Source organism: Myripristis murdjan, chromosome 9 (assembly GCF_902150065.1).
Source record: "Myripristis murdjan chromosome 9, fMyrMur1.1, whole genome shotgun sequence".
Lineage (NCBI taxonomy): Eukaryota > Metazoa > Chordata > Actinopteri > Holocentriformes > Holocentridae > Myripristis > Myripristis murdjan.
Window position 1 is genome coordinate 14,999,827 of NC_043988.1, and position 27,171 is coordinate 15,026,997.

At 41.5% G+C, this 27,171-nt stretch overlaps 1 protein-coding gene across 5 annotated transcripts in view; it reads right to left on the reverse strand.

Moving 5' to 3' along the window:
* Positions 1-27,171, reverse strand: part of LOC115364632 (protein pim1-like) — a 329,092-nt gene that overhangs the window by 182,497 nt on the left and 119,424 nt on the right. For all 5 annotated transcript variants that reach the window (XM_030059144.1, XM_030059145.1, XM_030059146.1 and 2 more), the window contains 2 exons: positions 17,161-17,285; positions 15,800-15,943 (listed from right to left, as the gene is read on the reverse strand). In XM_030059144.1, the coding sequence (XP_029915004.1) occupies positions 15,800-15,943; positions 17,161-17,284 (268 nt within the window). In that variant the 5' untranslated portion in view covers position 17,285. The remainder of the gene's footprint in view (positions 1-15,799; positions 15,944-17,160; positions 17,286-27,171) is intronic.

Consider the following 27,171-nt stretch of genomic DNA (forward strand, 5'->3'; position numbering starts at 1 on the left):
ATTGGAAGATAATGAGCCAATAACATCAATGGCTAATGATACACCAAGTCTAAGTCACACCCCCCTCAGGCCACACAGAGGCTCATTCACCACTGATGGAGTGCAGAGCTGGGAAGTCAGACGGAGTTACGCCCTGCTCTGTACACACAGGCTGTCTAGATGGCTTCATTAGGCTAATGAAAGACGGTGCTTGATGCTTCAAGATGGCCGTGCTGGACTCTAGCTTAAGGGGACACGGACAGACACCTGATATTATCGAGCATTGTCTAATGGTGTCCTTAAGATGAACGATATGCGTACGGGTGAGGGTTCAATCCATTGTTGCAGGCCTAAATCTGCAGACTTGTACTTACCACAAGTATTATATGTAATTGAATTGTCAAAGGAAAGAGGAAGATAACTGGTCTGGCCATATGTCGGAGAGCGGTGCTCAATATTTGAGAAGTTGCTATGGATTGTACATATGCATTATACTGTCTGTTTGTTTGTTTGTTTGTTTGTTTGTGAGAGGATGAGCAGGGGCGCTGACAGCTTAAGCATGAGTGTGTGGGTGTAGGCATCAGGAAGTGGGTTGAAGGGGGCTGAACTTTTGTCAGGTCTCAACAATGAGCTAGCTAGCAGTAAACAAGCCTGATGAAGCCTAATCACATTAAGAGAAGCACCGAGCATGGAGGAACGACCCTCCTAATCCACACTCTTTTAGCTCCCTAACCTGCACATAATCCTGGAGAGAGAGGAGGACCAATGAAGGCTTTGGAATCAAATTACTGTAGGTATCAGCTTTAGGCCAATTAGCCAGGTCTCTAAAACCTTGACACAGCTTTAGCTTGTATTTGTGAGATAGTGTCTTGTGTATCCCCTATAAGGCTAAATCACATTGGCAGTTTCATGAAGGGGATGTCCTGTGGCATGTCAGTAAACACTTTAATGTTAAGAAAATTGTTGGAAAATCCTCAAATGTCATACAGATTCATGTCCTTAATAACCAAATAATAATTGCAATGATTGAGCCGATGATTTACCTTTCCAGTGATTTTCAGGTGATATTTTTGATGATTGGCAGAAAATACACAGAGCATCAAGACATCAAGCCATATCGGTGTATTTTTTATGACCTAATTTGGTTCCTAGCTTCAAATATTTGGTAGTTTCTGCTGACTTAAGGACATTGGTGGGTGACCTTTCAATTAAAGGGATCTGGGCTAAAATCATAGCGGCAGAGCCAGGCAATTTGTAATGTCCTATGGATTATCTAAAAAAGTGGTGTGATGTAAAAATTACCCAAGAAGTGAAAAAACAACAGTATGTTGCCTTAAAAAGCTTATTTTGCAGAAGACATACAGGAGATGTTAAATGAGGAAAAATGGCTTTGTCTTTGCTGAGTATCATGTTGAACTTGCACTAATATCATAAGCAGCTCTCTCCTCACTTTACTTTCAAAACTTTGCTGAGCAAACTTTCCCCCCTAACTCCTATACAGCTGAGGGAAATTCATCATTATCAGCCATGGGATCAAAAACGTAGAGAGGGAGAAAATGACAGATACAGCAAAGGATGAGAAGGGGAAGGTGGGTGGGGATGTGGCGAGAGAGGATATAGAGAGGCCTGAGCCGGACAATGAGCAATGATGGAGAGTCACTGTGTGTGTGTGTGTGTGTGTGTGTGTGTGTGTGTGTGTGTGTGTGTGCGTATGTAAGAGAAAAAGAGAGGTCCTTGAAGTAGACCCTGGAAGCTGGGGACCAGCTGGACTCTCAGTGCTGCCTGCAGATTTTGCCTGCCCTCATGATCCCTCAATCCCTTACCTCCTTTCCACAACCCTTCTCCTCCTTCCTGACACTCTCCCTCTTTCTCTCTCTATTTCTCCTCCTCCGATCCTCCTTTCATCAATCCCTCTACTGTACTAACTTCCTACTTAATTCTTTTGTTTCAAGAAAAGATCTTTAGCTTTAACATGCTCCAAAAACAGTCCAATGTGTATTTTAGTGGTAAACGTTTTTATATTTGCGCAAATAACCACCCAGACTAAGGCTACGTTTACACATAATCAGGTATCTTGAGAAACGAATATTTCCCTCCCTCTGTTTTCCAAAATAACATTGTGCACACTGCATAGTTTTCAAAAAAGTTTTCGTTTACATCAACCCGCATAAATACGCCGTCAAGCGCCATCATAACTACGCCAAGGCTATGGGCAGCAGTGTAGGAAGAAGGAGGAAGCCATGCAAGCCAATCAGATGGTGCATAATGTGACGTCGGCTGCCTAAAACTCTGTTTTTCTCAGTTTTTCTCAGTTTACATGCAAACGCGAAACAGGAGTTTTCCTAAATCTCCACTCTGGCCAGAGTTTTCAGAAAGAATCGTTTAAACAGGCGAATTCGCCGTTTGTGTGTAAAAGAAGGGCACAAACGAAGGTAAATCTCTCTGTTTTAAATAATACCCGTGTATGTGTACACTGGCCCATAGATGACAAGAGTTTGATGGTGTTTGCAGGAAAATTTTAACTTGCCTAAACCTCAGTGCCACTTACTTTCTAGAACCACCATTTTGCACTAAAATTCAACAAGACTCAACACTGCTACAAGATATGTTGAATGCAAAGTAACAAGGATGGTTACAATCACAGATGTGCCTCAGTGTTCACACACCAGTTGGCTAGCATGCTACATTTATATGCCCTGATGCTGTTTTTTGTCGTACCCATATTTAACCATGGTGTGCAGTGATCAGCCCACCAAACAGGTTGATTGAAGGTGAAGTTTAGGTATCGGGTTACAGATGGTTAAGTTAGGTGTAGGGTCAAGATGGTTAAGGGTAGGTAAGGTTTCAATGCGGTTAAGGTTAGGTTAAGGAGCTGGGAGGGACTTCTGGGACATGGTGGAATATGGGTGGGACAAAATGAACGCATCCTCGAGTTGATGTCTCATTTTGTCTCACATTACTAACTGAAGTATGATTAGACAAAGCAGATTGAGGAAAAAAACTGCAACACTTCATTACAAACTAACTCTGTATTGATGAACACAGATGAATATCTAACAATGTTAGAGTGTCTGAGGATGGATATTACCTTTAAATCCATGTGTTCTGCTTTCTTGTGCCTCTTTTGCTTCTTTTGCTTTCTTCTCTTTCTGTTCAACTTTTACTATAGTTTTAAATTCCCTCCATTTCATCCAACCCATTCTCTCAGTGCTTTGCTGAACGTGCTTATGACTTTTTTTCCCCCTTTTTTTCCTTTGGGCTCTTGCACAGATTTGCAGGTGAACTCTGAACCATGGCTGTACTGGCTGTACACCCTGGGGAGGTCAAGAACTGTCACTGTGCTCTATTCAACTGTTTAGCCTGAGCACGTGGGCGCGCGCGCACACACACAGACACACACACACACACACACACACACACACACACACACGGCCCCTCACCCTGCTGACAAACATCTACAGTGGCTAACGCTGCTGAGTGTGACCTCTTTATGGCACCAGCTAATGTGTTACAACGGTCCTCTGGCCTCTGCCCCCAATTTACTATGCCTGGCCACACTGACTAGTAGCTACTGTACTATTGCCATACAGTGGCTGTCTGAATACAGCAGTCCACCAGAGCAGAGATGTGCTACAGTCTTAGCCAGAAGGTTTTTTTCTGGTGTTTCCCTTGGGGTGCAGAAACAATGTGGCAATAGTAGAACAAGCGTGGAAAAAATGGGACATGTACTCTGCACCATCTATCCTTCTCTGGACTAAGAGGAAAATTCCAGCCTTGCATAATCTTACACTGTTATGTGTCATCAATCTGTGACATGCAGTGCAGTCCAGAAGTTATTTTGGGATGATGTGTGGCAATTTTGTAGTTTTTTGTTATACCCACTTCACCACAAACTGTCACATCTACTTCTACTTTAAGTGATTGTGAAATGACTTTGAATCGGAATAGGACACTTAAAAGTCAGTGGTTCTTTCCCAAATCATCAAAACGTAAAAACAAATTTAATCTCAATAAATTCTCAATTATTTTACATTAAAAAAAAAAAAAAAAAAAAAAAAAAAAAAAAACCACGATAACTCAAGATAAAGAGTGAGCTTATTCTGTGACCTTCAGGTTGTGGAGCTGAAATTTAAATGTGCATTTATATATAAGACAAAATATTGAAAATAATCATCTGTCAGTTTAAAAGTTATTGTAGGTACAAAATACAGGCATTGACCAACATGCAATATCAAGCTAGCTTTACTCTGGATCTTACATGATCACATATAAGTGGGGAGAGAAATTGCAAAAATGCCAGTAGAGTAAGAGATTATTTAATTGTAAGATCCCTCATGTTTGCATGTATCAGATTTTCAAATACCGTACACTGTACATGACAACACAGTTATAAAACGTGTGAAAGTCTGACACTGACATCACCACAAGAAAAGATGCATAGTAAGACATTGCTTGGCTGTGGCTGTGATAACATGGAGTCACAAAGATGGAAGAATCTATAGCTAAGTGATTTTGATAGATACAACGGATGTGATCAATGCAATTGCATAATGAATGATGACAGATTAATGGCGTGTTTACAAACTAGTCTTGTCCACCCACAGTAAGCAGGGTGTAATCAAATCATAACAGTCTTTGAGAAGCATGCCTCGCAGGCCATGTACTGTACAATTTCTGTTGCTGTTGTTTCCATGCATCAATCCATCCCTACACTGTAGATACAGTAAGCAAAAACAAATCCCATTAAAATGTGAACAGCAAGTCAGTTTGAGACAGTCCACCAAGCACCATGCCGTTTATTCCTTTGCAAATTAATTTACATGTTGATGTTGATGAAAGATTTATCAAAACTAATGTATTTATTCACTGTTTTAATTTATAGTATCTGACACAGAAATAAAGGTTACAGCGTAATGAAAAGAAATATATTAAAATAATATAAAAGAATAAGAAAAGAATATACAAGTCTTTTCCATGGTATTTCTACATACTGCAAGTGCAATGTCACAATTTTTGATTCTATATATCTGCCAAACAATAAAAAATTAATATATGTACCTGTATTTGGAAATGGAAGTAGATTCCAGACTGAAAACTCACTCCATTTTTACGCCTCTCTCATTATTCAAGGAAACTTTTGTTTATCAAATATGGAAGCCAGGATTTTTCTCTATGACTCAACACTCTCTTCCATCTCTGTACCGCTTTCTGCTACAAATAAATTGCATTAGGGTACAGAGGAGGTTGATGCAATACTATATTCATAGTACAGACATGGCTTTGGGGCTTTGAATGTACCGCGCTCGTTACGGAAAAGCATTCGTTACATTTCAGCTGAAAGTATAGCTTCAAATAATTTGTCTGTAATTTTTGAGCTGCTTTTGATTTCCTATTAACACCATTTGTTTTGGGAAAAACCTGGTTTAAAGCATTATCACACTTGACTTCAGTGGATCTGACCACAATCCAAGTATCAGCCTAGTTATCTACAAGTGTGTTAACCAGCCTTATTTTTTCAAGCACCATACAAGTCAGGAACATAATACAGAACAGAAAGGAGGGGATAGACGTATATTGAGTACGTTTTTTTCATCTATTTTTTTTTTATTAGCTCCTTCTCAAAACAAAACAACTACCCAAAACTATGAATAAAATGAATAATAAAACTCTTTGGACAGAGACTGTAGTTGTGTGGGAGACATTATTCTATCCTTTGTCAAATATAAATTCTGAATTCAATATACCTGTATTGTGTACATTCACAGTACTGTCTTTTAAAAAGAGTGTGACATGACATTCTTGGAGTGACATGCATTTCAATCGTGTAATTATGTCAGGGCCACATCGGTCAAACACAGAATTCAAGTAGACTGGTGGGAAACTTGATTTTTTTTAGCACATGAATATGACAGAAATAAACAAAAACAACAACAATATTTTATGTGCATGTATTAAAATAAAACGGAGAGGGAGAGGTGAAAAGTGTCACCACCAGTGAAGTGCGGAGTGCACTGTTTTGAAAGGAAGGAGAGAAAGAAGAGGGGGAGCAAAGAGAAGAAAACAGGGCCTTGGAATCAAAGCCAATCTCTTCAAGGGCCTGAACTTGGCCATTGAATTCTTTGGACGAGATTCTTATACACACAGGGAGGAGAAAGAAGGCTGGTAAAAAGGAGGAGGGGAGACCAAGGAAAGAGAGAGAGAGAAGGAGAGGAGTGAAGAGAAAAAAAAAAAAATGCTGTTAAGTTAGAAAAAAAATCTGGTGGGTGGAGTTTACAGCCTCCACACCCAATTGACCTGTTTCCAAGTAATCGGCAAGTAAAAAAAAAAAAAAGAAAAAGAAAAAGCAAAAGAAAAAAAAGAAAAAAGAAAGTCCCGATTAAATCCCGAACAAGAGCAGTTTTCACAGTCTAGCACACAAAGAGAAGGACTGGCTAAGAGATGAGAGAGTTGACCGCATTGTGCTGCCCCACTTAAATCTTACTTCCAATTCACTAAATGTGTTATTTGACTTGGCAAAGGAGCTGGTATGTCCCATGGAGCAGCGGGGAGTCTTACCAGGACTCTGCCAAGTTTGCAGCAGCCTCACTGAACGGCCTCAGCTTTGGCTAGCTGGTGACCTTACACTAAGTGGGTGGTTCAACCCAGTGGTGGAGAAATAGAGGGGAAAAGAGCTTAGAGAAAGAAAAAAAAATAATAAAGAATAAGCATAACCTCTGGCGGTTGAAGTTCAGCCTCTGATTTCAAACCTCTCCCTTTGAGCACTTACCCAATGCTGTGGAGGGAAGATAGAAAAGGAAAGAACAAATGGAGTTTTGAGGAAAAGAAGCAGAGAGCAAGAGATGATTCCAAACATGGACCGAGAGGAAAGAGATTTGTCGGCAAAAGTAAAGAGGGAAACTCCCTGTAACACTCTCAAGTCCAAGCTACAGTAGTTAACACTGCCGTGGCCAGGCTTGGGATTTGACGGTATAATGTGACTAGCAGGAATGGATTTTTTTTTCGGTGTTTGCTTTGTGAATGATGGAAAATAAAGACCATGAGAACAAGCAAGTAGTATATACAGCGCTGTGAAATCAAAATAATGCTAAAGTTATTAAAAGGGGAGGAAAAATCCAATAAAATCTCTCAATGATTGGCCTACAACAGAAAACCTATTATTTCACTTTTCTAAAACGATAAATCAGCATGTATTATGGGGGCTTGTCAACTCAAATCACTCTCTAAACTCAGAAGCCATATAATATTCAACACGAGCAATTAAACTTGGATATAGCTGGTCCAGTGTTTGGCTTTCATATATACAGACAATAAACTGTTTCTGCAAAATAAAACATGTTTTTACATATTTGAGATATGTGCCAATCCGCTTGAAAACATAATCCATTACTCGCCATTCTGCACGGAGGAGCCTGCAAAAGGTCCTGTACGTGCCTCTGTGTGGCCCAAATTTCATCATAGCGATTCAGTAAATGATCTGATCATGCTGGATCACTTACAGCAAAGTTCACTATGAGGTCAACAAGTAGACCACAAGAAAAACCTCTCTGTATGTCATTCCCTTGAACTACACTTAACGTTAGACTCTATTTACAAGCAAGTGAGTTTTCCAGAGTCTAACGCCACCATGCCTGAGAGCTCCAGACTCCAGGGGAGGCTCTTCCCACGAGAAGCCCAAGGAGGAGGCATCAGCGGCTGAGAACATGACGTCAGGACAGACCTGTCTCTTGTACAGAGAGAGGCCCCAGACATCCAGCAGCACCCCAGCTCCATGAAACACTCCTCCTCGAAAACAACAGTCTCTCTTATTATCTTAAACTCACAGGAATTTGGAAGATGACACACCTCCTCCCCCCACATACACACATTCACTTCCCCGTGGCCCACAGTGGGAAAATAAGAGAGGAGTGAAGCAGAGAGAGAGAGAGAGAGAGAGAGATGTAGAGAGGAGGACAGGAAGGATGAGGAATTATGCCAAGGTCTGAAGATTCATACTGAGGGTGGATTTAGAGAAATGGTGTCTGGCAGCATGCACAGGGTCAAGCCCTGCAGGCCTGGAGCTCGAGCAGCCATCTTGGCAGTGAGTCCCTCCGTGCAGCAAGGGGGGGAGGGATTGCTTTACAAGGTACATCAGTCTGCCGGGACCCACCATTTCCTCTTTCCCACTGTTTCCCTAATGCAACTTCTATTTTTCTTTCGCACAGTTTATCTTTGATCGGGAATATATTGCTCAGTCGGCAAGCAGTGTAAACATCCACATAATTTGCAGCAGAAATCATTACTTCCTGTAGTTATATTTACTATTAGGATGATGATACTCAGAGGGGAATTTGTAATCAAGGCATCAGATGGAGTGTCCCATCCCCCCACAAGGACAGAGTGCTCTCTTCTCTTCCTTCCTTTTCTTGTGAATATTTTTGGAATGCAAAGGATCAACCTTGGATTCAGCCATTTTCAATAAACAGGGGAATTCAAATAATCATTGTGACATATTTCCTCTCTCTCTCTCTCCCTCCCCTTCTCTCTCTCTCTCTCTCTCACACACACACACACACACACACACACACACTCACGCAGCACTCTCCCTCTGTGAGGCCTCCTACATGGGAAAAGTAGACGAGCCATGAAAGGCATACAGTGTTGATCCAGCCGATAAGCTAACCAATTGGGTTCGTTTATCAAAGAAAACTTTTGTTCAAATGTCCCCAGGATCACTGCGTGTGATGGAAATCCTTCTGACAACTCTATTCCATTCGCGTCTTATTTTACTCTGCGGTTCCTGGCTCACCCGCCTCGCCGAAACCCTAGCAGTGTTATTACAGATCTTTAGTGGCCTGCAACAGGACATTAGTCAAAACAAATATGTAAATCTGGGTAAACGAGAGACTTGGGAGAAAGGTCTGAGTAACATACGCTGAATAAAAATATGTCTAGCAAGACAATGGGATGTCCTTAGCTGTCTGCGAACTGCAAAACACAGTTAGATGTGCTAAAATACGAAAACCAGTGGCTGATCAGACAGACGTAGAGACAGCAAATAAAACCCATCTGGAGAGGGTTTCAAGCTCTCTTCTGTACGAAACCCTGAAACTGAAAATTGAAACCCCAAACTCCTATCAGATCTGAATGCTGTGCAGTGATAATAGCTGAATATTCATTTCGGTGCGAGCGGAAGACAAACATTCCCGTCCTTAATGACGTCTCATGGGAGGAAGTTCATTACACAGGATTGTTACGCAACAAAACCCTGTCACTTTGAGAGGTCAGAGGAGGTTCACATTGCTAACATTAGCGCAAACCCAATGGCAACTAGGTTAGTGACACTTCCTGCATTAAATAATAACTCCAAGGGAGCTGGGATACAAGTAACGTCAGTGCAGATAGACACGACAAGAATACACTGCACTGGCCTAGTTTGTGTTCAATGGCACAACGACATCATGACAAAGACGACTCAAGGCAGGTTCAACCTGAAAGGAAGACTCAGTTCATCAGCTAGTCAATCAGTCAGGCCATTAATCACAATCAATCAGTGATTAATGTCTTACTGTCTGTGTTGGTACACAAACAGAGTTAAAAGTACCAGCCCGTTTTTTGCTTAATGGATAATGACAATAAGTCCTAAAGTGGGAACTATTTACATTCCCGAGTTGTTTTTTTCCCTTGTTTTTTGGTTGTGTTTTGGGTGGTAACTGTGGAGAAAAGTGGTCGTTGCCATGGCGGTTTTTCATTGCACTTCCCAAAAAACACTTCACAGTTAAACAGTGTCTTCAGAACTGTAACGTCTTCCTCCTTGGATTTTCTGTTTATTAAATTAAAGTTTCCTTAGGCGCTGTATTTTCCTTATCTGTTCAGCCACGGTGACTGCTGCTGCTCATGCTACTCATCCAGTTCCTCTTCGGGTTATTCCAAACACATCATTATTGCTGCAGCTGCCGTAAAATGCATCACTTCCTGTGTGTCAGACCAGCGTTCCTGTTTAAGATCTACTCGACAGTGGGTGCTAGAGCATCTAAGAAGTTTCATGAACAGAGCGTGAGTTAAATCACTGCTGTGTTAGGGATAAAAAGAGCACAACAAACATATTGTATGAAAATTCGGCAGATTATCACATTAAGGTTGATTTATCCTGAAAGGTAGACTCATTATGTAGAGTTTAGCTGGAAAATCACTCAGCCAATCAGTGAAACAATCAGCGTTATTACTGTCTTCTTGTTTGATGAGGTTGTGTAGATGTGTGTAACAGAGGAACAACTGGGTGTGTGTGTGTGTGTGTGTGTGTGTGTGTGTGTAAGTGTGCATCTGGTTTTTATGGCGTCCAGACTCGTTTTTAAATAGCGGAGCTGGTGTAAAGTTGACACAGTACATGGAATAGATGTGGCAAAAGTTTCTGCTAAGATTTGTCAAATCATCTCTCACAGTAGGTAATACAATCACGGTAAGGTGTAATGTATGTATTTCTGATGGAATGTGTGCCTGTGTGTGTGTGTGTGTGTGTGTGTGTGTGTGTGTTTGTATGAGCAGATGCTATAGCTTGTAGTTACACACTTCTCTGTGCACTGATTGATGGCTGCTATCAATGCAAGTCTACATTTTTGACTGGATTGGAGTCACAGCACAGGGGCAAAGACAAGATGGAAGACCTTGGCACTCTCCATTACAAAGGATAGCAAGACACCGTACACCACACACACACTTTTACACACACAGACCCCACTACCCCACCTCCACTGCCTCAAGATCTACCTGCCAGCTGCTGCCAGTCGCTGGGAAAGATGGGCTTTGTTGGTTTTGTGAAGCCCACCGACAAGACCCCCCTGGAGACTGCAGGTCTCCAGCAGCACAAGCCTCAGCCTTATCCACTCCGCCGCACAGGCAATCTGTTTTCTATATTACCAGCCTGTATCACTGTACTATGCACTATAGAACAGCAATTGAGCAGGAAATTAAGTTAGGGGATCGGTATTTGGCGGAGGAGAACGAGCTGGTGTGGTCTTCCCTCTCCACATACAAGGATCATTAAATATCACACGAGTTTCTTGATAAATTTCCCCTCCTCCTCCTCTCTCTGCTGTTCCCATCAACTCACTCGCCTTTTCCTCCTTTATTTTTCTCTCTCTCTCTCTCTCTCTTTCTGTCTTTCTTTCTCTGTCGCTTTTCTGTCTTCCTCAATTTCCCTCTCATCCTCTGCCCTTTTTTTGCTCTCGTCTTTCTCTATTTGTGGCGTGTGTGAAACAAAACATCCTAATGGATGTTTGAACAGCTTGAGAGGTGTCGGCCTGGGAACTACTTCCCTGTGACAGGGAGCTCTGGCAGAGAATTGAGACCATTACAAGGGAAAAATAGGGGACATCTTTCTTTCTCTTCCCTCTGTTTATTTCTTTTCCTTTCTCTGGGTCTTTCTCTGCGCTACCCCCCATCCCATCTCTGTCTATTTTCCTCTCATTCCTTCTCTATACATACAAACAGAGGACAGAGTCTAAGCTTCTTTGGATTAGCAGATGTGGAGGATCTATTTCCCCCCCTCTTTCTCTTGTCCTCTTCTTTCCTCTTGTCCCCTTCTGCTTTTCCTACATATTTCGTTTTTCCTTTGACTTAACTTTGTTGCAGTGATTGAATGAAAAAGTGTGGATTGGAGGGGGTAGTTGATGTGTATGTGTGTGTGTGTGTGTGTGTGTGTGTGTGCGCATGTGTGCGTGTGCAAGAGAGAGGGAGAGAGAGAAAGAGACAGAGAGGCCAGAATGTCACTCAGCCAACACTTAATACTTAACAGCTCTTTGACTGTAACATTGGCAGTTATGGTGAAATGGGTGAACACACACACACACACACACACACACACACACACACACGAACACACACACGCGCGCATACACACATACATTTTCTGTCTTTCTTTACTCCTGTGTGGATTCTCAGTTTTCTTTTCCAACACTAAAAAAAGTACTTTTGTTTCTTTTATTAACTTCTTAATCATAAACCTCATTATCAAACTAATAATTAACTTATATTTCAAATTACTTTTAGGTTAATTTTGGGTATTCAAATGCCCCAGATCTCAACTTATTAATGAAATGTGTATTCATAGAAGACATTGATTCCATTGCCTCCTCTTGCACTTTTGGGAAAATCTTTATTTGGCATGTTTGAGTGGATTTGAATAGAATCACTTACAGCTTATCTATAGGGCATACAGAACAATAAATGGTACTGTACAATACACATGTTACCAAATTGCGTATCAACATGTATCTAAAAACATACATGTGAATATTTAATTAGGATATTTAAAAACTTTTTTCATGCGCATAAATCTGATGAAATCTGAACTATAAACAGTTACCCGGTTTTCAGTGACTGGCAGTGTCCATTTGGAGGTGCTCAACTGGAATAAATATTTATACACTATTACACAGCTATCCTGAATCTACACAGAGAGACCGCAACAGACACAAACTCACACAGATTTGGACAAAGAGGCTTGACCGCTATTGTCTGTGGTCAATCAGCAACGTTGACGGCTACATTAACAAGTGCTGCTTGGATGGACAAACAAACATGCTGCTGGTCAGATAATTAAATAAAATCAATATCTAAAAATAAGCAAACGAACAGAGAAATATATATTGCAATGGAGGCGCAGATTCTTGACCATCAACAGCCATACGGAATGTATCCTGCACACACACACACAGACACACACACATAAACACACCACACACACGCATCACTCAGGCCTGTGCAGTGGGCAGGTTAGTGGGAGGCAGTCACAGAGATAAGGCGCCAAACAGGTCTAAATCCCTCCTGAAGCGGTCTTGATGGACAGACAGGCCACCATTAACAATGCTGTGGCTTGTGAGAGCAGCAGCTGATGGAAAGATACCCTGGCATTTGCCGTGTTAAGAAGTGGCCCTTAAAGATTTCACACTTCCAATTTCTTTGAATTATCTGCCATCTCCAGCCTGTCACTCAGCCTGACAATCTCAGATTCTTGCTCGCCGAGGCGACGGGCTGCTTATTGACAAAGCAATCCATGGTGATACGGCAAAGCCTGATAAAACATTAGCTAAACAACATGGCGTTTTGTGCAGCCCTGGACCCACCTCCAACCCGGATGTATGCTCCCACTCTTTCTTTGTTTCTCTCTCCCTTTAACACATTTTTTTCTTTCTCATGTCTTATTAAATATACTGTCCTTTCATCTTAACATTTAGTCATTTAGTCTCATTCTGAATCTTCAAATCTCCAAAGGTGAAAAAAAAAAAACACTGCAAAAGAGATGAGATAATCCTACTTGTTTCCAAAGCAGTTTCACTTGATTCGGGAATTTTTCTAGGAACAGGTAAGAATGTCTTGAAAGATGATAGAATAAGGCAGGTCAGCCCACTGGCAGATTTTTTTTTTTCACTTGTTAGTAGAAAAAGGAGATTTTATGAGGTTAAATGATTCTGGTGAGGTTGATATATTTTTTTTTTTTTTTTGCAGGGGTGCCCTGTAAGAATGAAGCACACTGCAAGATATTACAGTACAGTGAAGCTGCACAATCCAGGGGATCTCAAAACAGTGCGGTGAGGTAGACTGGTGAGCTATGGAATGAGCTCAGGTGTGCCTGTGGCTTTATGCGATATCATAAATCAATAATTTGGTGTACACTGAAACCTTGCACTAAAAAAAAAATAGCTAAAAATCCCAGCTATTTATCATCATTTTCTAGACTGCAGCATACAGAACGGATACAAGATGGATTTATTAAGGTCCACCTAAGGCAGCGATGAAAGCCAACGCTGCCCTGACACCGAACAGACTGCTTATCAGATCTTTAGTGGTTTGATTCGCTTACTGCTCCAGACAGGCCATGATAGAAATATCACAACATCCCCATTACCCTCCAACATACAGTACATAGTGCACAGCCTGTGCAGTCTATGAATTATTAAAAGCAAGACAGATTACGCTGCAAGGCTGGAAGTCTAGAGGCATGCTACGGATGCTGCTGAGCACAAGAACATCATCAAAAGTGTGTTTTTGTTCCTTTTTTTTTTTAAAGAGAGCAAGGTTTATTTTTTTGAGCACGTCTGAATACAGAGGGCTGTTGGACACGCATGTAGGGTGTGTGGATAAGCACCAGGGCAAGATGGGAGGGGTTTGAATATGTGTGTTATGCCTGCGTGTGTGTTGCTGAAGATGAAGGGGGGTGAAGGGCATAGTGTCAGGGCTTGTCTGACATGTGGCCTGGTGGGTTGGCTGGATGGTTAGTTTGCTGTCTAGATGGCTGGTTGGGTGCAGCCCAGCTCAAGCCTGGCAAGTCTCTTCTTCTCTCTCTCTCTCTCTCTCTCTTTCTCTCTCTCTCTCTCTCTCCCTGGAGTGACGGGCTGAGACATTAAGGCAGGCGTTTTAATTAACTGTGCCACTCTTCCACCTGCTGCCCTCAATATGCTCTGGCCCAGGCAAGCTGTCTCTCATACCCCTGCCTCTCTTGCTCTCTTTTTTGCTCCATCCTTCTATCATTTTTCTGCCCCGTCTCTTCTCTCGCTTCCGCTCTCCCCTTCTCTCCAATTCTCAATTCTCACCCCTCGTCACTTTGACTTGCTCTCCCTAACCCCTCTTTTCTATCCCTCATGCGTCCTCCTCCACAGTTTGACCCTAATAAGTGAAACCTCATACCAATAGATAAGGCGATTCCATCAGGCTTGTACGACAGAATTAGCCAGTTTCTTTTTTGAACTCGCAGAGAATTAATTTCTACATGTGTCCTGTTCTACTGACCCTCCAACTACACTCCCCTCATGCACCCCCCTCACTTCTTCTCAAATCTATCTGGTAATTCAGTTCTGCCCGACACTCATCAGGCTATTCATTAAGGCCTGATTGGAGATGGATATTTCTGTTCCCTCATGACAGAATGGAGCTAGGGATCAAACTGGGGACATTACAGGATTTAGAAGAGCAAATGCAACACATAGCAGTTCTGTGTGTATGTGCCTGTGCATGTGCGTGCGCGCGTGTGTGTGTGTACTTGGACACGTCTATGTGAATGTGCTCATAAATGTTTGTATTAAAATGTGTAAATGTATGCCTGGCAATTTAAGAATCTCATTTAGTGCAGTGACTCCTATATTTTAATCATTTAGATCATAAATTGAGAATTAATTCTAACAGAACGGAGCAACAAATGATCCACTTTTAGCACTCTACTTAAATTGTATTACACTTTTAATGGGGTTAATAATAGACGGCATTAGCAACACAGGAAAACGACTCTACAAAGTGTTGTATTAAAAGGATTGATGTCCTCCCTTCAGAATTAAAGCCAGGTCTCGGAGATACAGCTAAAACTAACAAATGGCCCAGCTCTGGCTCCATGATGGGGCCTCAGTCGCAGCCATAGTACAGTGAGAAGACTGCAACTGGGGCCAATATATCAGCCAGGCAGACAGGGAGCATTCATCTGCTATGTGAGGAGAAGTGACTTTGAAGTTCTCTACGGTGGGGTGAAAGAGCAGCCATGGCCTCAACCTCTGTGTTTATGTAGCCGCACTAGGCCTGGGAGAGCTCTTAATGAATGATGTGGATAGATGGCCACCACTGCTAAAAGCACACGCCCAGACAGACACACACACACATGTCTGTACAGGCTGAGAAACTCATGGAATCATGTTGGAAGCACACACAAAAAGATATGCATGTGTGTTTGGTGCATACAAAGTACATGCAGGTCCAAGGTAAAAATTAAAAACAGCATGCAGTATTGTAGACTCTGCTGAATGCAGCAAGCTATGTGATTACATTACATTGCATAAATAGTTTTCAGACTCACACCAACCTGTAAGCAGCAAGCTGTGCCAACATCCTGCATCAATGTCTTTCACATTTGAATCAGGCAACTTCACTTCTTCTGGGCAGAGGATGTTATTCCTGGTGTTCCCACATGCCCGTCCACAGCCCCACTGAAACAACCTCCCATCACCTGCATGCCATCAATCAGAAAATTAATCAATGAACTTGATAAAACAAACAAGCAATCCATTGAAACAGATCATCTCTTTAAATAAGTAAATGTATTGTTTCAATATAATATTTAAGCTTTTATTTCCAAAAAATTTTTGATATGAAGCAGTTAGCAGTGATTATCATCGGATATGACAGGTATATGATAATGGAGACTGATTTTGTAAACCGAGCAGCTCTTCCCTTAATCTGAGAGTACGGGGGGCCTCTAACCCCCTGCAGCTCATCTTATGTCTCTCCCCAGCACACCTCTAGGAGCATGTTGTCCTTGTTGTGTGGCTGCATGGGGCCTCCGGAGATAAATTATGGATGCAACGCAAAAGCTGTAAAATTTGTTGTATCTTCTATTATCTTCATGTTAAAGGCCACAAAAGCTCTTCAGTGAAGTCAGCCATTAAGAAATGACAGGTATTGCTATCAGGCTTCTTTATAGCCTATTACCTGCAATGACAGCAGCTGCTGCTGCACCACTGTACGGCCTATCACATTATTTGCAGCTAAAGTCAGCTACTGTGTCATTTCGCCTCATTTTCTTGACAGTGCTATCATAAATCCATTGGGCTGCAGGGGAAACTGTCGACTACCTCGATTATCTTCATAGCCTGAATGAATCCTGAAATGTATGTAACAGGCAATGACTGTTATGGATCAGGAGCCAGGGCCATATTCTCTCTCGCTCTCACTCTTTCACTTCCTCTCTCTCTCTGTCTGTCTGTGTCTCTCTCTCTCTTTCTCTCTCTCAGGTGATGTGCCGATCAAGGGCTTGAGGGCTTTGATACTCGCATAAAACTGAGTAAAAGAGGTGAACTTTGAAGCACAGAGTCACTGCTCATGACTAATGACTTCAACACTACTTTTAAAACATAGTGGCCAGCTGATTTGTGATGGTGCATTTTAAGAAAAAAAAAAAGATTAAAAAAAATCTATAATGCATGATAGTGTGTCAGATCATGGATATGAATTTATTTTTGTATGTGGAACCTTATAAGGGTGATATGGACATGGACAGTTAAAGATGACTACATCTTAATAGAGCAGATATTTTAATTGTATATCTATTTAATGATCATTAACAATATCAGCTATCAACTGCCTACTATATCCAACATGGTGTGCATCATGCTGATTGAACTGCTGTTGTGTATCAGAGGGGGCATACACAGTGTATTACTGTACCTCTTAGTGCCAGATTGTGGTTTGCCCCACAAGTGATCTTTGACACTCCATCCAGACACTCCACAAAGCGAGGAACAACGGCTTTTTCATTAGAGCCACTGCCAATTTGACCATAGTCATTCATCCTATGGGTGGGGATGAAAATAGATGAATACATTAAAAATAAATAAACAAATCAATGAATGAATAAACAAATAATTACACGGATGTTTAAACTTTACACTGATTTTCCACAGTTAAACTATATGCAACGTCAGATGAAAGTAGCGGAATATGGTATGTTTTCTATAGGGGAAAAAAATAAATTATCAAATCAGTGAAACTGTTGCAGTGAGCGAGTTCCACTGGGGACTGTGGAACATATGCGTTTCCTCCCATTTCTATGAATCCTCTTTTTGACAATAACACGAGACACAGCCCTATCAGAAGTGAAACACCTCGCTAACTAATTAGACTCTCTGCAGGCTGCAGTCTGACAAAGTAAAAGGAGAAAAGTGCTTGAAGGAGGACTTGCTCTCCGCAATTTGCATCTGCCACTTTTTACTGCATCTGTTCCAAGTGCCATTCAATGTTCTCTTCCTCCTTTTGTTCGGAAGTGTTGAGCCCCAACTATTTAAGCTCACCTCCTACCTACCCAGAGCTTTGTTCCTGCTCCTCTGCAGACCAGTAATGAGCCAACCGCCACAAAACCGCTAGGAAATTAATGACTCATTACGGACGGGGCCTAGACCGCTCCACAGCCTCTCCTCGTCCTCCACTCCTCCCCACATGCCCACATGTAATCCTCTCTCTCTCTCACTCTCTCTCTCTCATCCCTTCAGCCCATGCAGAAAGACCCCAACACCTCCCTATCAATTAGAGCCTATTACAGGGCTCCCATACTAGGAGGGCAAAGAAAGAGGGCCTTCACAGCTCAAGAGTGTGCGCAGGAGAGAATGGGAGGGTTGAATGAGGAGCCTTAAGGTGCGCCTTTCACACCCTTGCCCTCATCCATTATGCCGGTGTGTAGAGCCCCCTAGGAGAAACGCACAGCCCTAAGAAAGACTCGGAGACAAAAATAAGTCAAGGGAGGGTTTCTTGGTCACACCTTTTCTGTCTTTCCTTTACTCCAGTGTCACATTATATCATCACTAGCCCTTAAACGGTCACAGTGCTGCATTCTTAAATGGGGCGCTAGGAAAGACACAAAGATCTGAATGGTCAAAAGCAAATAGCTTTTTAGGTGAAATACTTAGAATTCATTTTTCTCTGTATGTATAATAGTAGATCTATTAGCATAGAATAAACAGCATAGATAAATAACTAAACAGATAGACATAGACATGTGTGTTGTTTTGTGCTAAAATGTGTCAGTGGATAGTAAACTTCAACAGTTACAATGGTATAATCAAATGGGTCCATGGACTATTAGTGCCTGTTTGCAGCGGGATATTTTTTGTTAATGAAAAATATTTGTTTGTGGCAATAACTAAACAAAAAAAAACATCTTTGTCTGAGCATAATTTCCAGAAACTGTAATTTATAGACTGTTAGAAACAAAACTCAGATGATGGACTGGATGAGTGAACAGCTCTGATAGCTTGCGACTACATTCCTTATGTGTCTTCGAAGTTGTTTTAACAAGATGAAGCAAACGGTGGAGAAGCACCTAAACATGAAAATGTATGTGGTTATTGATTTATTTTAGTTTCACTCCCTTTGAACCCCACAGCCCCCCATGCATTTCCCCAGGCAATAGCTACGCATTCATGGGACTGATGGTCTTTGTTCAGAGCAAAAAAATACTGTTTTACATTGCCAGCATTTTAGAATATCTTTTCTTTTTTTCCTGATAGGAAATGTATCACCTTCTCATTCAAACATGCCGTGTTCATTGGCTTTTGAAGCTACGATGCATTTCAAGCCAATCCCTCTGAGAGAGAATGGGTGAGATCACATAGGTTTGAGGAGGTTTAGAATGGCAAATCCTGCTGAAAGTGTCATTTCCAGTCGGAGACATCAATTTGGTGTGTGAAACAGGGCCCCGAGAGAGCCCCGATAGCCTGGGAGATTCCTGACAAGAGCAAAGGGCCCAGGGATCAGCTCATACTCACCTGGATAAGACAGGCATTTCACAAAGCGCCTCAGATACATGAAGCAAAGTGAGAAAGGAAGAAGACAGAAAGAGAAAAGACAGACAACTTAGAAAAAAGTGCAAGAGAAAGGGGATAGACAGATGTACAGAGAGAATGTAAAAAGAGAGGAGCATTTCTTTAGTAATATTTCTCCTGCTATATGGAAAAACCTTTGCATAACATACAGTAAAATACAGTAGTACCGCAAGACACATTATTCATTTTATAGAAACTACAACACAATCTGGCACCTGCATTTGCAAAAGGGGTTCAGGAGAGACTGCTGATCTAGTATCATTACACAAATCCTTATTGTGGTATACCTAATTAATTGCCAAAAGGAAAAATCTGATTTTAGATCAGCACTTCTGAATTCAAAGGTAAGGGAAGTCAGGTCAGATGTGAGACAAGTATTCGTCCTTCTTGACTTTGAAACTATTACATGGCTGTTTTGCAGCAAGCATTAGCAAAATCCATAAAAACAAAACAGACTGAAGAACCTCATCTGGGGAGAAATGTCAAAGCTCATAAGTATGGTTGATAGGGAGATACTAAAACATTGACAAGCACAAATTAAATACTTAAATTATTGACAGTACAATTGCTGGCCAAACATGTTGGTAACTATAAAACAGTGTGCATAAGCAGTGGTATTAACTCAATATGAAGCCTCAATTAGCAAAAGTGAGAGCAGAATGGCTGATAATTATTGTGCAAGCTCATTAGACTTGTTTTGACACTAAAAACACTTAAATCAACACACAGGCACATACACATGCATACACATACACAGATGCAAATACACACATGCAGATGTTAGAGTTTATTTCCATCATAATGAGGCAGATACTGTACAGGTTGGGTTTTACTTGTTTAGAGCAAAAACTAAACACTTCAAAATAGATTTAATAGGTCATTAGCACAACAAACACAACCACATTATAAATGGGTCTATGGATGGTGGGTTTCTTGAAATGGTAGGTAAGAAGTACAAAAACTATTTGAATTGGATTGTTATACAGCATGTCAAAATAAACCCTCAGAGTAGTGAGAGAGATAATGCCATTTATGGCTTGACATGTTTTCCCTCACTCGGGCAGAAAGCAGCCAACTGGCTAGCCTTTTACCAAAGCTCGTGTAGTTTTGAGTCTATAGCAGATATCTGGATAAGAACCCGTAATACAAAAGTCAATTACAAAGTCATTCAATTCTAAAAGAGTTAACAAGCTGTGAAACTAAGAGGATAGCAGTGTTGACTCTATTGATTTTGAGAAAATATCATCTATTCTATGAAATGACGAAGAGTGGAACAGCAAGGCAATCGTCTCCTGTACCTGCTATGCATCTTGGCTGATAATGATACAGACTTCCAAGGAATAAAATCCTTGGGGCCAGCCATGAAAGTTTAAGATTCAATGTGGTAAAATACAATGTGCCGTAAAATATTAATGTGTGTGGTAAAATTATGCTGGTGGTAATATTTTAGATTGCCGCTGTCTATAAAAGAGGCATATCTGTATTTATTTACAAGCAGGGATAGTGGATGGGGGGCTTTGTTTGAAGCCATGTTTATGAATATCGACTCAGGCTCCTAGGTAAGTGGCTATAAATCTGTGAGAGGATCTTTGTAAAGTTCCCTTGGAGGACATAACTTCAGGTCTAACCACCTCCTTCCTTCACTTGACTTTTAAACATTTAGATGTGGCTCGGCCAACTGCATTTAGAACAGCTTCTAAATTATGAAGGGCTCCATTTTAAGAGTGTAAGTGTTAACCAATCAAAGTTGATAAATTGTGGCAATAGATTTCTCGGAGATAGAAACAGAGGTGTGTTTGGCCCTTGATCGGAGTGTTTATGGGTTCGGGGAATACTAAAATGGATCTCTGCACAATCCGCTATGTTCCAGATGTTGACTTGTTATCCTCAGAGGAAGATTTCTTCAAGCCCTTTAGATCCACACCATACACCCACAATCGCTTCCTGAAATATTCAGCTAACTCACACCAGATATTACGCAATCAGTCAATATTTTTTTTACAAATATGCATAGCACAACTTTCTTGCCTGCTCTTTCTGTGCTGGTCTCTCTGGGTAAAATGATATTAAAAAAAAGTGTGAACTATTTGAAGCCCGGTGCATGACCTGTACTAATGAGTGGAGCATGACTTACAGTATGATCAAAAAGATCTCGTATCACATACCTCACATCACCCTAGGCTATCAAGACCAGCTGGAAGAGTTCCATAGGTCTACATAGGATGAACCCCGCTGGGATGACTCATTCACGCCTTCTCTTTCTCTTTCTTCTGCACCATATATTTGACATGTTTATCTATTTATTTTGGTTCAAGGTTCTGTAGTTCAGATCATAGGGGTGATTGCATTAGTAATGGTGCTGCAGTTGACTGAACTGAAGACGATGGACGCAGAGGTCTATATCCTCAGGCTACGATGATCACATAGGGGCTGGGATTAAGAGCCCTGATTTCTTTCCTGGCAGAGTTCAAAGGGCTCAATTAAAGTGTTTCATTGCTGAACTCTCGCCCCCCACTTTAAATGTATAATTAACTCGCAAGTGGTGATAAGGTTTGTCTCCGCGAAAATACTGTTTTTGGTGTTTTGCCCTAGTGATGAACGCAGCAACAGCTGATGTCACCACGGACTAATAAATGGCTGGAAAGCTGCATTGATCCGACCATCTAATTCCAAGAAAATAGCTTCCTCCTGAGCTAAATTGGAGAAAATTGACAACACCCCCCCACCACCATTAAACCCCCTTTTTGCTCTTTTCCTCTCCCCTCTCTCTTTCTCCATTTCCTCCCATTTTCCATTTCTCTCTCCACCGTGCGCCCCTCTCTTCCTTGGGGGTAATCCTCACGGCCTCTGCGTTTATACAGACCTCAGCTATCTCGCTCCAGCCGCTCTGTCCCTGACGCTAGCTGACACTAGATATCAGTTCACACCTTGGACTCAGAGAAAGAGGTGTTAAACAAGGACTTCAGGACATGTCACAGCACACTTAAAAGGCTTCACGGTGATACAGGAATGGTTCAGACATGGCAGAGTGAGGAGGTCATGTTTGGTCGATACAACACAGACATACGATATATTGTACACAATCAATTTTGTTCTGACTTCTACAAAAATGTGGAAAAAATGAAGCACATTTAATAGCGATAAAATGTTCTGCACAGTGAAAACTACTGCCAGTGAGTCTGAGAGGTTAGAGATCAATTGTGCATATACATGCAGGATCAAATCCTATATGGAGAGATTCAGGTTTTCTCCACTCTAAAAGTATCAGTTTCAGTAATGGCAAGCGATTTTACTAGCCTTACCCTTTTTCCATTTATATATGTAGTGAGTTAACTGAGAGTGATTTCTGTGAAAAACAAAAATGATATAAAAAAACAGCTCATGGATTTCTTCATGAATATGTTGTGGCAATGGATTTGGGTTTTGGATTTGGAAACTAGTGCACGCAATCAATCACAACCTCTCTCTCCCTCTCTCTCTCTCTCTCTTTCTTGCCACTGGAGGTAAATACTGCTGCTGCTACTGCTTCTTCTGATATTTAAACCTTAATTTTATTCTCAGAGACCCGGTGTGTTTGCAGTTATGGTGGTTATAATGTGCTTCTGAGATCTAATGCAATTAGGGCTATGTTCAGTGCTTAATCAGTCTTGATTACCTGTTTGCATGGTGTGAAAAGACAGCCTCCCAGCTCTTGGAGACAAGAAGGCTGAGTTACACTAATTAAAAGTGATGTGGAAATGAGAGAGGAATAAGCTAAACAAAACACATGATTATGAAATTGCAAAAATGATATACTCTAACATTCTTTTAAAGGAAATATAAATTCAGAGATTGACATTTTAGTTTCAAAGCACACATCCTTGGGCATAAACATCATGAGGGCTGCGGTCCCCCTGCCCATAGAGACCCACCCTTTGATCTATTCCTTCCATAAGTGGTGCTTACAATTTTACTCTGCCATGTTGACTCTGCTGAGTAGATGTGTGACAGGCAATGGACACATTTGTGTATTTTCTGCCATTCAGATTTTAATCATACAGATTACACTTGATTTTCCATACATTCTCAGATTATACAGTATGTCTACTCTTTATACACCTTGGGAGTTAAGGTCACCTACATGCAGGGGTTCACATTAAGTGCTCTCTGAACTTATGGGTCCATAGGCAGATGCTTTAGAGGCCCATGTAGTAATTAAAGTCTGTGCAAGTGACTAAATGGGGTAATAAGAAAAAAAGTATGCAATAAATATGATTTAATTTTAAAATTGCCCATCTACAATTGCTTCGAAATATCGCCTGTGTCCCTGAAGTTGCTGTAGTCATACAGTGCAGGTTTTTGCTTCCTCTCACTTCCTGTTTTGAAGCTGAAAATTATGTGGAGCCCACACCACTTTAAGCCAGTATTTACAGTTACGATCTGGCTGTTGTTTTCCAAGGAGCCGAGCTGTGCTTTGCTTTTTTTTTTCCTTTTTTTTTTTTTTTTTATTCATTTAGCTGTAAGGCAGAGTGTGATAAGACAGAACGAAGACTTCCCTCATAACGGGGCACATGCCAAGTCTGACATAATCCAATCTGGTCCATTTTCATCAGCTTTTGTCTTGTGTTTTTTGCTTCTCTTTTGGACTTTCCTTTGGTTCCAACGATGGCTCGAAAACCTGAAATGACACAATTCGGTCGCACTTGTATGGCGGTGAGGCTGCAATCCAAACGGCTTTTCTGCAGAGAAATCCTTGAAGACCCACACACATTTAAATCTGGCCCTGGGGGCAACAGGCTCTAAACCACTGAGATAAAAAACCATCCAGGCCAAAAGCAGAAATATATATTTTAAGGGAGGGCTTACCATGGCAACAAAAAGGCATGTCAAACTTGTGGAAAGGAGGCATTCTGACTGAGGAGTAAACACAGACCAGTGTGCCCGTAGGAAAGCCTAGGAAAAGCTCTCCGCATATTAAAGGGCCCAGCCTCACACATGTATACAGCAGAAAGAGAGACAATGGCGGTAATAACAGGCGAGGCGTCAGGGTGCAGAAAAGACGGTTAAACGGTCATTTGTGAGAAGAAACATAACAGGGACTGATAGCGGCTGAGCCATAGGCAGGGCCCTGCACAAAGAGACATAGGGTGTCCCCTTAAACCTGTTATTGGGCCTTAACAAGAAACACTCCCTCCGGCCCACCGGTCTGCTCTGAGTCAAAGCATGAACCATTTACCAAGGAAGCTTATTTGCTATATCAGCATCTGGCCTGACAGAGACTCCAGATGTTTCTATGTCATGTGAGGTAACCTGAGACATCACATCACAATGCCTGAAAAATGAACAGAACAGTTAACTCTATTGCAGGTTGCAGGGAGTGAGGGACTTTCAGAGATAGATGGAGGTCTTGGCAAAGTGACCTCAGGCAGGCGGGCGTGATGGAACAGGAAAGAAAGAACAGCAGCGGACCCTAGAAGTTGGTACGGGAGATTTTCTAAGACTCCCCATCCGTGCCTAATTGCAGAAATACTCTTTGGTAAATCTCAAGCTTCTTTGCCTCAAATTAAAGCGATGGAGAGAAATCCGGCACCCCGCAGCTCTGTGCCACGCTGTGCCACCTTCACGGCGAGCCGCCGATACGCCACGAAGATATTTCCAGTCTTCAATAACATCTGACGACAGCAAAACAAACTCCAGAGAGACAGAGAGAGTGAGAGAGAGAGAGAGAGAGAGAGAGAGAGAGAAGTGAATGAATGAAAAAAAGAGTGGGATGTTCCAAAATAAAAAACCCTGCCATATTCTCTTTTCCTTTTCAGTGCTCATGCCATGAATGCTTATATTTCCAGTGTAAACACAATCATTGCAGTGGAGGAATGATGAAAAGCCGTTACTCTTATTATAGGAGAAAATAACAAGCTCTCATGAAGGGATTGATTGTTTTCAAATCGTAGATCTTTGTAAGAGGAGTGTAAAGTAGAGCTAAGTCTCCATTATAGGACGCTGCTGCTACATTGCTTTTGATTTTCTGTCAACATCCCTCTTACAAACCAGGCGCTGTATTTACTAAATGCATCGGGGCCAAGAAATGGATTGAATATATTGTTTGTCTTCTGCCATCCAAATTGTGTCAACCAGTTGGAGGTATTGCAGGTCTTTTATTCTACGTGTCTCACTCTGCCAATGTTTATAGATACTGTAGGGATCTTCTGAATAGTTGACTGCACAGTATGAGTGTAGTTACTGTAACAAAACCAAACATAAATTAACCGTGAACCATGCATGCAGGCAACTCACTCCTGCAAAGCTCTTTTTCTCCGATGCGAGGATTATACACAGAAAGATGAGTCCTGAACCAAGTCAAAACAGTTTCCCGAACATGTCCCAAAACAAATCAGTGCCTGTTTAATAAACATGTTTTTTTGTTCCTATTTGTAAGTCTGATGTTTCAGTGGTTTCACACCCAAACAATGTTTTTATGATGGTAATGATTTTTGCAATGTTTTCAACAAATTAAGTGTATGATCCAACTTTGAATAGCACATAGGCATGGTGTATTATTATAACGTCAGATAAATTTTGAGGTGGCATTATTGTTTAATGCCCCCATTGTTTCCCTCATGTTTTCTTTAAGTCATACAACACAGCTTAGGCACCCTGTGCTGAATGTTTACAGGAATATATCAAACCAATTTCAAACACAATTCTTGTAACACAATGCCACAACAATGGAGGCTGTATTAAAGAGGTGAGGATGGAAGGAGCATAGGGTTAATAAGAACTGTTCATTTCCTCAAACTCCACACACACACACACACACACAGACAGACACACACACACACACACACACTTAAACTAAAAAAATATATGCACAAACACGTCCACATACAAACACACAACCAGACACAATATCACATAAACACAAAGGCACATACACCTTTCCACAGTGCAGTGTTTATCTCTAGAAGCTAAGTTGCCCTACCTCTTCTGTCTATTATAACTCAGACCTCATCTGCACCCTTCCCCTCTCCCTCGGAGTCACGGCCCCTCTGTCCCCTCTAAGTACCCCAATAAATTCAAATGTAATGCTCTTAAATGAGATCACTTACATGTGCCATTTCTCTTCCAATATATTTATCATCTAACACTTTGGCCTTCATTAACAAATGGCACTCAAGGAGGTGGCTGTGGTCGATTTCTCATTCCTGATACAGGATAGAGAGGGAGTGAGAGAGAGAGAGAGAGACAGCAAGGGGTTAACCCTTTACTTTGTGAGGCAACTCTGCACAAAGTCGCTAAGTGTCTCATAAGGTCAACTAAATGCCCATGCGAGTCAGATGGCAAGTGGATAAGCAAAAGAAGCAAAGACAAAGCTAAATACTGAAAAGCTAGAACGGGTTTTTCTGCTATTTTATATCTTGATGCTGAGATCATTTTGTTGCACAATTTATGTACAGTAAATGCTGCTACAGCCACCTAGGATGCAGAGGATCCAGAGATGACTCATCTCTGTTCACTAAAACAGTTAAGAGCCATAATTTCAAGCTGCAGCAAAACAGCTAAACACATTTACATGTGCGTGTATGTGCGTGCACACACACTCACACACACACACAGACACAGACACACGCAGACACACATACAATCCCCTCCTCCACAGCACTGTTGTACACTAAATGCAAAACCCAGAGGCCACCCACTGTCCAATGAGCATCAGCCAAACTAGCCTGGCCATTTACATCGATGGTTTTAATTGGCTGTCGTCTCAAGCATTGTGTAAGGCAGTGGGGTGCATTAGCATGGGGCTACTCCTGTAATATTACACACTGTTCGTCACTTAAGGTTAAGCTTACCTATTCTAAAATTTATAGCCCAACTATTCTTC